General features: G+C 27.1%; 1 protein-coding gene across 9 annotated transcripts in view; it reads left to right on the forward strand.

The window, feature by feature from the left end:
• The window catches only part of sm (heterogeneous nuclear ribonucleoprotein L), a 444,373-nt gene that overhangs the window by 25,229 nt on the left and 406,422 nt on the right, over positions 1-12,722 (forward strand). For all 9 annotated transcript variants that reach the window (XM_075312812.1, XM_075312818.1, XM_075312819.1 and 6 more), the window contains exon 2: positions 500-1,437. In XM_075312812.1, the coding sequence (XP_075168927.1) occupies positions 1,300-1,437 (138 nt within the window). In that variant the 5' untranslated portion in view covers positions 500-1,299. The remainder of the gene's footprint in view (positions 1-499; positions 1,438-12,722) is intronic.

Raw genomic sequence — 12,722 nt, forward strand, 5'->3', positions numbered from 1 at the left:
TTTTTAAAATTCATAAAAAATGTGCTTAGCGCGTAATACAAACTTCAAGACGGACATTCTATCCATAGGAAAAAAAATATCATGTTCTTCGTTTTCCCTCAATGTGTTTTTTTTTGTTTTCTGCCAAATGAATGTCAGTTTATGGTAACTTGTCACGGATCTTAAATACTGAAACTTTGCCAAAATGATTTTTTTTTTGAAAATTCCCAATTGAGTTACACACACAATTGAATTAAATACAAATAAGTAAAATAAAACATTTAAATTTACTCCATCACAAAGTAAATACATTATTGTTGACATTTAAAATTTACTTTATAATTTTTGAATAAATTACAATGCTAATTGAAATTTGTTTTATTTTTTTCTTTTCTTTTTTTCTTCCACTATGCCTGATGGGGCTGCCTCATTTCGTTTATTTCGTGGCCACCAATTCAAAAATCTACAACCAATGAATCAATTCAATCAACAACAACAACTACAACTACATACACAACAGCGTGTAAACAGCTGATTCAAACAAAAAAAAAAATCCAACTAGCAAAAGGAAAATCTAACAGTGAGAAATTAGAAAACAACAACACGTAAACCCAAGAAGCCGAATAAGAAGAAGCAAACAACAAGCATTCAGTACACGAACATTACCAACAGAAACCACAACAGAAAACCAACAACAACATCAGTAATAATAGCTACAATTACCATAACAGACAGGAAATCACACAAACATATAGAGAGAAAGGGAATATCTCCAAAACTAAAGAAAAGAGAGACACACTAAACTTAAATCTACAACAACAATAATAACAAATCTCATACAAACAACACCCCCTTGTTGTCCTAACACAAAAAAAAAAGAGAAAACAAACATACCAACAAACACTCTATATAAATTTGAAAAAAAAAAAATACACAGCAAATAAGCTTAGAAAAAAAGCCTAAATAAAGAAAAAAAAAAATCATTGTATCACATATTTGGATGTTTATGTGATTTGGTTTTTTTTTGTGTGTGAAATACGGTCACCCCATCTCTAATCTCGCCCGCGAAAATCGTTATCGTTAATCAATCCTCTTAAGGAAATTCAATAGTAGCATCACCCGCGCGATTTTCTTTATCTCGTCCCTGCAACACTTACACGCAAGCACCCCACAGATACACACACATAGACCAGGCAAGTCTAGTGTGTGAAAGCAGCCGCAAAAATTTCCCAAGAGTCGCATTTTTTAACCGACAAACTGTTCAACACAGCCGTCAAAATAATTCACCAACCCAGCGACCCGAATCTCCCCAAGGCTATAATGCCCTATAACGGCTCAACTAATGGCAGTGCCGGTGGTGGAGGGGGCGTTCTGGTGGTCAGCGATGGGCCGCAAAATAAAAAGATACGCACCGGTGTCCAGCAAGCAGGTGATGGTGATGTTCACATGATTGCCAGGGTAAGTAAGAGTCAATGAGCCATGAATAAAATACCAAAGAATACAAAAAATCGATTAACCCAGAAAGGAAAATGAAAGAAATATTTTAGAAATCCAAAGAATGCAAAAACAAAAAAGATTCCTGACTTAATGTGGAGAGGAAAGTATAAGGAATTTTTGAGCAAGATGGTATAGGTGCTGAAGGGGGGGAGGAGAGGTATGTTAATCTAAATGATTTTTAAATTAAATTAAATTTAATTGAATAAAATTAAATTAAAATAAATTAAATTAAATTAACTTAAATTTGAAATAAATTAAATTTGAATTAATTAAATTAAATTCATAAATTAAATTAAATTAAACTAAATTAAATTAAATTAAATTAAATTAAATTAAATTAAATTAAATTAAATTAAATTAAATTAAATTAAATTAAATTAAATTAAATTAAATTAAATTAAATTAAATTAAATTAAATTAAATTAAATTAAATTAAATTAAATTAAATTAAATTCAGTTCAATTCAATTCAATTAAATTAACCCAGCAAAAAAATTTGGAAGTTCTTCCAAAGGCACAACTTTAAAAGCACTTCCAGAAGATGCACTCCCAATGATGTTCTTTATTTTAACTACCCAGCCAGTTCCTTTAATTCAATATTTTATTACTTTTTTTCATACTTTTAATGGGTGATTTTAACTTTTTTTGTTTCAAAGAGGTTAAAAACTCAGTAAGAATTCATAAAATGGTACAAATATTTAAATTTTGTCGAAAAAAATGCTAAATCCAATCTGAAAAAATTGTGCATTTTTGAAAATATTTGATGTCAAATGTTTCCGACAAACGTTAGAATCCATTAATAATTATAAATAATTATAAAAATTATTTATTTGACAAAATATCACAGAATTTTTTCATTTACATCCAAAACATTGAATTCGGATCACACCTAAAGAAATGATGCAAATTCAGTGCAACGGCTGTTGAAATGGAGAACTTCCGTCCTATGACAAGCCCATGTTAAATTCATCACTTCTGCGTCAATTTTGCACCACTTCCGGATCCAAAAACAACATTTTCATTACTTTTTTGGCGATGCTTTTTTTGCTGGGAAGTTAAATTAAATTAAATTAAATTAAATTAAATTAAATTAAATTAAATTAAATTAAATTAAATTAAATTAAATTAAATTAAATTAAATTAAATTAAATTATATTAAATTAAATTAAATTAAATTAAATTAAATTAAATTAAATTAAATTAAATTAAATTAAATTAAATTAAATTAAATTAAATTAAATTAAATTAAATTAAATTTAAATTAAATTAAATTAAATTAAATTAAGTTAAACTAAATTAAATTAAATTAAATTAAATTAAATTAAATTAAATTAAATTAAATTAAATTAAATTAAATTAAATTAAATTAAATTAAATTAAATTAAATTAAATTAAATTAAATTAAATTAAATTAAATTAAATTAAATTAAATTAAATTAAATTAAATTAAATTAAATTAAATTAAATTAAATTAAATTAAATTAAATTAAATTAAATTAAATTAAATTAAATTAAATTAAATTAAATTAAATTAAATTAAATTAAATTAAATTAAATTAAATTAAATTAAATTAAATTAAATCAAATTCAATTAAATTTAATTTAATTTAATTTAATTTAAATTAATTTAATTTAATTTAATTTAATTTAATTTAATTTAATTTAATTTAATTTAATTTAATTTAATTTAATTTAATTTAATTTAATTTAATTTAATTTAATTTAATTTAATTTAATTTAATTTAATTTAATTTAATTTAATTTAATTTAATTTAATTTAATTTAATTTAATTTAATTTAATTTAATTTAATTTAATTTAATTTAATTTAATTTAATTTAATTTAATTTAATTTAATTTAATTTAATTTAATTTAATTTAATTTAATTTAATTTAATTTAATTTAATTTAATTTAATTTAATTTAATTTAATTTAATTTAATTTAATTTAATTTAATTTAATTTAATTTAATTTAATTTAATTTAATTTAATTTAATTTAATTTAATTTAATTTAATTTAATTTAATTTAATTTAATTTAATTTAATTTAATTTAATTTAATTTAATTTAATTTAATTTAATTTAATTTAATTTAATTTAATTAACCCAGCAAAAAAATTTGGAAGTTCTTCCAAAGGCACAACTTTAAAAGCACTTCCAGAAGATGCACTCCCAATGATGTTCTTTATTTTAACTACCCAGCCAGTTCCTTTAATTCAATATTTTATTACTTTGTTTTTTCATACTTTTAATGGGTGATTTTAACTTTTTTTGTTTCAAAGAGGTTAAAAACTCAGTAAGAATTCATAAAATGGTACAAATCATTTAAATTTTGTCGAAAAAACTGATAAATCCAATCTGAAAAAATTGTGCATTTTTGAAAATATTTGAGGTCAAATGTTTCCGACAAACGTTAGAATCCATTAATAATTATAAATAATTATAAAAGTTATTTATTTGACAAAATATCACAGAATTTTTTCATTTATATCCAAAACATTGAATTCGGATCACACCTAAAGAAATGATGCAAATTCAGTGCAACGGCTGTTGAAATGGAGAACTTCCGTCCTATGACAAGCCCATGTTAAATTCATCACTTCTGCGTCAATTTTGCACCACTTCCGGATGCAAAAAGAACATTTTCATTACTTTTTTGGCGACGCTCTTTTTGCTGGGAAGTTAAATTAAATTAAATTAACTTAAATTAAATTAAATTAAATTAAATTAAATTAAATTAAATTAAATTAAATTAAATTAAATTAAATTAAATTAAATTAAATTAAATTAAATTAAATTAAATTAAATTAAATTAAATTAAATTAAATTAAATTAAATTAAATTAAATTAAATTAAATTAAATTAAATTAAATTAAATTAAATTAAATTAAATTAAATTAAATTAAATTAAATTAAATTAAATTAAATTAAATTAAATTAAATTAAATTAAATTAAATTAAATTAAATTAAATTAAATTAAATTAAATTAAATTAAATTAAATTAAATTAAATTAAATTAAATTAAATTAAATTAAATTAAATTAAATTAAATTAAATTAAATTAAATTAAATTAAATTAAATTAAATTAAATTAAATTAAATTAAATTAAATTAAATTAAATTAAATTAAATTAAATTAAATTAAATTAAATTAAATTAAATTAAATTAAATTAAATTAAATTAAATTAAATTAAATTAAATTAAATTAAATTAAATTAAATTAAATTAAATTAAATGAAATGAAATGAAATGAAATGAAATGAAATGAAATTTAAATTAAATTAAATTAAATTAAATTAAATTAAATTAAATTAAATTAAATTAAATTAAATTAACCTAAAATTAAATTAAATTAAATTAAATTAAATTCAAATAAATTAAAATAAATTAAATTAAATTAAATTAAATTAAATTAAATTAAATTAAATTAAATTAAATTAAATTAAATTAAATTAAATTAAATTAAATTAAATTAAATTAAATTAAATTAAATTAAATTAAATTAAATTAAATTAAATTAAATTAAATTAAATTAAATTAAATTAAATTAAATTAAATTAAATTAAATTAAATTAAATTAAATTAAATTAAATTAAATTAAATTAAATTAAATTAAATTAAATTAAATTAAATTAAATTAAATTCAAATAAATTAAATTAAATTAATGTAAATTAATGTAAATTAAATTAAATTAAATTAAATTAAATTAAATTAAATTAAATTAAATAAAGTCTGAATTAAAAAAAATTAAATTAAACTAAATTCAATTAAACTAAAATTAAATTAAATTTCATCATCCAGACTTAAAAAAAATGTGGATTTTAAATGAATTTTAAATAGAAAAGCAATCAATGTTCTCATTCCCTTTTTACTTTCATAAAAAAACTATTTTCCTCATGATGATGTCCCTAGAAATCTTGTTTTTCTTGATTTTTTAAATATTTTTCCATAATGGTTAAGGTGATTATTTGATGAAGGTAACGATGATGGTGGTGGTTTTCTAATGCTTACATAAAAATCAAATGGTGCGGCCAGTCCACAACAATCCAGAACCACCACCCCTATTTGGTCTCATCCATTTAAGTCGTTCATCCTTTGGCTATCAACGGGTTTTCAATTTCACCAAGTTTTCCCTTAGGGGAGGAACATAGAAACTTGTCACTACAACCGTGAACCTTTCTCTCTTTCTAAACATTTCATTGTATTGCTTTTTTTTGGGTAATCAAGGTGATTTTTTTCCACTGATAAAACTCCACCATACCATCCCACCCCGTTTGATGAACCACCATGCATAGTTAATGTATATTTCATCATTGATTGCTTATATATATTTTCTAGCGATTTTTGTTCCCCCTCCCCCAGCTCAAACCATTGACATTTAACGCTTGATGTTAGCTATCTCTTAAGTGAAATGCATTAGCTACTGTCGCGCTAGTGTTTTCATTCCATGGAACTACGCTACAACACGGAGAGGGTTGGAAAATCGATTTTCTTTTTTTTTTCGTTCCCAAATATAACGACCAAAGAAAAGTAACAGCCAACACCATTCTGCTTGTAATAATGTTGCATCGTCATTTCCTTCTGCCAGAGAGGTGGTTGCTTGGTTGGTTCGCGTTGTAGTTTCGAAAAATGTCCTTCAATGCAACTTTTCATTGCATGCAAGTATAATAGACAATAGCTTCTAGTTTTTGTTTTTTTTATTCTATTTGCGTCCATATACAATGATTGTCATTGAATCATGTTCTATTTTTACCAAGTTTTTGTTATTGTTGTTTTTTCTTCAGTGGCTTTTTTTTTATTTTGTTACCATTTGTCTTCCATTTACGTAGTTAGGTGGTAATCATGCAAAGATATATGTTAAGAGGTGTGAACCAGAACTAGTAGGTATGGCAAGACATAAATTAGGAAGAAAATACAATTTAAAGTGGTTGTGTTTTTTGACATTATAAACTGGTTGAGAGATATGAAGTTATATGGCAATCATCTCGAAGGACCAAATTTACGGGAAGTATGCAGAATTTTGTGTAAGGGGAAGAAAACACAAAAGGCCAAAAATAAATTTTCTATATCAAAATGTAAGTAGGAAGACAAATACTCCTTAAGGATAACGGCTCAAATTGAAGGGTTACAGAGGTTCTAGCGGAAATTGGCATATTTGGATCCAATATCACATTCTGGAAAAATTCTTTTTTTGGTTCCAAAAATGAAGATATAAATTATGGAGAAGATACAATTTAATGCAGCTTTCTTTTTGTCATTATAAAGTGATTGTGAGATATGAAGTTGGGTAGCAATCATCTCGAAGGACCAAATTAATTGGAAATATACCAGAATTTTGTACAAAGGGGAAGAAAACGTAAGCGATAAAAAATAAATTTTCTATATCAAAATTTGAGCAGAATGGCAAATACTCCTTATGGTTATCGGTTCAAATTGAAGGGTTCCAGAGGTTCTAGCGGAAATTGGCATATTTCGATCCAATAAAACATTCTGGAAAACTTCCTTTTTTGGTTCCAAAAATAAAGATATTAATTATGGAGCAAATACAATTTAATGCTGCTTTCTTTTTGTCATTATAAAGTGATTGTGAGATATGAAGTTGGGTAGCAATCATCTCGAAGGATCAAATTAATTGGAAATACACCAGAGAAGAAAACGTAAGCGATAAAAAATAAATTTTCTATATCAAAACTTGAGGAGAATGGAAATACTCCTTAAGGATATCGGCTCAAATTGAAGGGTTACAGAGGTTCTAGCGGAAATTGGCATATTTGGATCCAATATTACATTCTGGAAACTTCCTTTTTTGGTTCCAAACATAAAGATATAAATTATGGAGCAAATACAATTTAATGCAGCTTTCTTTTTGTCATTATAAAGTGATTGTAAGGTATGAAGCAATCATCTCGAAGGACCAAATTAATTGGAAATATGCCAGAATTTTGTACAAAGGGGAAGAAAATGTAAGAGATCAAAAATAAATTTTCAATATCAAAAATTAAGGAGGATGACAAATATTTCTAAGGACATCGGCTTAAATTGAATGGTGCTAGAGGTCAAATCTTAAATCGGAATATTCTGGGGAACCGTTTTCGATTCCATGAGGCCATGTAAATTTTCTTGTCTAAAACTTCACATACATATTTTAAAAATATCGCACAAAACTGCTCAAGAGTAAACTTTGATGAGCATGAAAATAGACATACCACATTTTCAATAGACAAAATGTAACCGTCCGTCCATTTGTTGTTTGTGCTATAGAGGTACCAAGAATTGCCTACCCTTATCCAATTAAATCCACTGGATTTTTTAAAGACGACAGTCTGATCAAATTCTGATTATTTGAGAAAAATCCTCATAGATTTGTTCGCAGGATATGCACGTTTTCAATAGACAGGGCATCTGTGCGTCCAAAATTACTCGATTTTTTTTGGGCTCGATTTTTAGAAGTTACATTACTATGGACTAGAACTATAATAACTTTGAAGTACATGAAAGTAGGCCTACCACATTTTCAATAAACAAAATGCCAAAATGCCGATAGAGATGTCATATTTCCTGACCTTTACGCAATAAAATTCTCTGAATTTATTCGAATAGTGCAGTTGGACCGAATTCTGATAACTTTAAAATCATCTCCTTAGTCGATTAGTCGAATTGCATGAAAGTTGGCCTCCCACGTTTTCAATAAATAATGTACGTCCGTCCGTCCGTTTGTTGTGTGTGCGATAGAGATGCCAATATTTCTCGACCCTTATGCATTTAAATCCACTGGATTTTTTTTGAACACAAATGTCGGTCCAAATCTGATTATCATCTCCTTAGTCGAGTTGATCCTGGGATTTACATGAAAATGGGCATACCCGGTTTTTATTGGACTAAGTGTGTTCGTCCGTCTATTTGTTCTTTGGGCGTTAGAGATGCTAATATTTCTCGACCGTTAAGCATTCAAATCTACCGCATTCCTTTTGAACGGAGTCATCACACAAAATTCCGATAAACTGAGAAACATGGCCTTCGCCGATTTGTTTCTGAGATTTGCATAGAAATAGGCTCACCGCGTTTTATTATCCGTCCCAATAGTTGTTGTTCGTACGATAATGATGCCAATGTTTTCCGGCATGAGTGCATTGAAATCCTCTGGATTGTTTTTTTTTTTTTTTGAAAAGGACAGTTACACTAAGTTCTGAGAATCATCTCCTCGAAGGACCATTTTTTGCATGCAGGTTAGGTTAGGCTCTCGTCCACTTTGCCCACCAATTGATTAGCGGTTGATATCAATAACATGAAGGTAACCCAGCATTGCAAGTATTACACCTATCAATTGCAAGTATTACTCCTATCAAACATAATAGAAATTCGTAATGGGTACATATTACGACTATAGTCTAATTAGTTAAATAAAAAAGTTTAGGTTTAAGTTGTAGACCGCTTTATGTCAGAATCACTTAGACTAGTCAGTCCATTAACTAAAAAATACCTATTACATATAGGCATTTCTAGTTTTTACTTTGGGCTAGGTAGTTCGTTAGAGTACTTCTTCAATTGCTCTAGGGTTTCCTGATATGACCTTTTGGTCAGTCACGACACGAGCACTAGATAAATCCTGAAAAGGTCAGCCATTTCGTCGAAAATTGTACGACAGCTTATAATCGTTTTTGAATTTTTATAATCGTTTTTGAATTTAGAAATATTTTATGGCAATTTGTCCAAGTACATAAGTTAGGCACGTAAGTTAGCCTTTTTGTTTTAAGTTCACATCGGCTATTCCGAATATTGCGATGTGATCAACCCGGTTAGCGTAACTACAGTATAAGATCATTCTATCTACCAACAAATAAATTCTAAATTTTGTCTCGAAGGACCATTTTTCGCTCGTCGGTTAGTAGTTTTGTTTTAAGTTCAGAATATTGTGTCATCATAACCAGCATAGTTTAAGAAAATTCTTCTTTTATGAATGTCCTGAGTTTGCATCTCGAAATTAGGGATTCCTTTTGCTAATATCCCAAATAATTTGGAATATCACCAGCACCTTAGTAATGCTGGTGATATTCCTGAGTGTTTCAAAGCTTCTCTAAGTGGTTTCACTGCAATGTGAAATGCCGTTCGGACTCGGCTATAAAAAGGAGGTCCCTTGTTAATGAGCTTAACATGGAATCGGACAGCACTGTGGTATCACAATGGACTGAATAGTCTAAGTGAGCCTGATACATCGGGCTGCCACCTAAAATTGGAAGAATGTGGACTGAATTGTTTGTTCTTCCATAACACAAAATACCAGAAACTGAATATGGAGTAATTTTCTACCTTGTCTCGAAGGACCATTTTTTTATATAGCTCTGACAAAGAACTCAAAATAGAAAATTCGTCAATCGTTTGAAGACTTTAAACTAAACTTTTATTTTTCCATAACACCAAATAAACATAAACAAAATATGGATTAAATTTTCCACTTTGTCTCGAAGGACCATTTTTTTAATGTAGCACTGACAAAGATCTTGGAATAAAAAATCTTCAATCTTCGACAGACTTTGAACTAAATTTTTATTCCTCTATGACACCCAATAAAAACAAGACAAATATGAATTAAATTTTTTTATTTTGTCTTGAAGGACCAATGTTTTGATGTAGCACTGAAAATATACACTATATACAATATTCAATTCTCTGAAGACTTTGAACTAGACTTTATTCTTCCACCGCACCAAATAAACACAAGACATATTTGGAGAAAATTTTTTACTATGTCTCGAGGATCTTTTTTTTCCGAAGAAAAAATTCTTCAATCTTCTAAAGACAAAATTTTTATTTTTTCATAGACCAAATGTGGATTAAATATTCTACTTTGTCTCGAAGGACCATTTTTTTTTTGATGTAGCTCTGACAAAGTTATTGGACTACAGTATTTGGACTACATTTTTTGTTCTTCAACCACACCAAATAAACACAAAACTAATATGCCGTAAATTTTTTACTTTGTCTCGAAGGACCATTTTTTGTGCATGTAGCATGGCAAAGATCTCAGAATAAAAATTCTTCAATCTTCGAAAAACTTTGAACTAAATTTTCTTCCATAATACCAAATAAACAGAAACCAAATATGGAGTAAATTTTCATACTTTGTCTCAAAGGACAATTTTTTTTGAATGTAGCACTGACAAAGATCTCAGAATAAAAAACTCTTCAATCTTTGGAAGACTTTGAATTAAATTTTTTTTCTTCCAACACCCCAAATGAACATAAACGAATATGGATTAAATGTTCTACTTTGTCTCGAAGGACCATTTTTTTGGATGTAGCACTGACAAAGATCTTGGAATAAAATATTCTTCAATCTTTGGAAAACTGAACTAAATTTGTATGCTTTTATAAATCAAATATGGAGTAAATTGTCTACTTTGTTTCGAAGGACCAGTTTTTTTTTTTTTTGATGTAGCACTAACAAAGATCTCAGTATAAATTATTCTTCAATCTTTAGAAGACTTTGAACCGAATGTTCTCTTCTTCCAACACACCAAATAAACAGAAAACGAATATGGAGAAAATTTTTTTACTTTGTCTCGAAGGACCATTTTTATGGATATAGCATAAAATTTTCCTATTTACACTTGTCAACATATAAAACAATACCCATTAAATATTTTTATTTTCATAGCCCCTAAAAATATGAAAAAAGATCAATTAAATCTTTTTTTATTATTTTATTATGTGATGACACAACATAATTCCTTCATAATATTGGGTTGCTTTTGTTAATTTTGCTTTCTCAAATATCATTTCAGTGGCTTATAAAATAATTTATGCTACGATATTACAAATATTTGTGGTTTATTTTATGACCTTTAAACCTTTGTGACCCTAAGTAGAAAATCGTAAAAAAATTACTTACATATAATAACAGTGTTTCTATGGATTGTTTCATGGCATTTTAGTTTTTGGAAGGGGTTATTTGTTCAAAGCCATTAGCAAGTGGCGCCCAACGAGGGGCATAATGAGAAAAACTCAATTTAGGGTTATTAATATCATATATTTATATCAGTAAGTGAATGAAATTATAATGTTTTGCTATAAAAAAAATTTTATTCACTTACATTTACTCACTTTGTTTGTCATTAAATGGAAATTATCTGATATTTTGTTAAGAAGAAGTATAGAGAGAGAGAGAGGAGAGGGACGTAACAGAATGACAAAATTTTATACATTTTCGTTTTTTGTTTTATTTTATGTTTTTTTTTTGTGGTATGAGTGTAGAATGTTTTGTTGAGGGTTTTATTTTCTTTTTTTTTGTTCTGTAAACAACAAATTAACTTAAATTATTTTAATAGTTGTGTTTAATGAGAGAGACGTGCTCTTTGCCTTAAATGTCAGTTTAAGTGACAATTACTGTAGCACCAACATCAACAACAACCACCACCACCCTAGAATGCAGAAAATATCTCTCTGACAAGCAAACGAAATAAAGAGCCAGCCAACACAGAAGGCACTCTTAAGAAAGACTAAAGACTGAATGACTTAACCTCTCATGTAATGCTTTTGTAACGACCAAACGGCAAAGCTATATCCTTAGTTTGGGTTCGGTTTGGGTGCCTAACTGACTGAATGGCTGGCTGGCTGGTTTGCTGGCTTCTTGGTTGTCTGACAGGTTGCTGTTTCTTGTTTTGTATTCCTCTTATGATGATTTCTGTTGTTGAGCCACTCATGAATGAGTGTATCTTATAAATACTGTTGCATACTTGCAGGCGTTCTAAGCCTCCCATATATAGTCTATGGATATTTGCGACCCTCTATCTTCTGCCTTCTGTCCCCCTTTTCTCTATGCTTCTCAAAGAAAACGTGCTAAATAAGCCCTTTTGCTGGTACAACGAAAAGCAACAGAAAAATGTATCATCTCAACAGCAACAAGATGGATTTATGAGATACAGAATGGCAACGTAAAAATAAAAAAAACAATACCCCAATGCTGTCCGCCCTTCTAGAATAGCATGGAGCAAAAAAAAAAAACACATCAAAGCTTGAGGGTAAGGCTTCAGCTGATGATGTTGAAACAAAAATAAGAAAATGTATGGCCGTTTTGCCCATTGCCATTGCTGTAATTGTTCTGAAGAGTAATCATTTATTGTTGTTTACTACCCTTACACACATATACAATTTCTATTTAGATACTCTCAAACACATATACACATACATGTATGGGAGATACAAACACTGTTGCCACACGAGCCAAAAATAATCCACCACAATTTT

Source organism: Haematobia irritans, chromosome 5, assembly GCF_050003625.1.
Source record: "Haematobia irritans isolate KBUSLIRL chromosome 5, ASM5000362v1, whole genome shotgun sequence".
NCBI classification, from domain to species: domain Eukaryota; kingdom Metazoa; phylum Arthropoda; class Insecta; order Diptera; family Muscidae; genus Haematobia; species Haematobia irritans.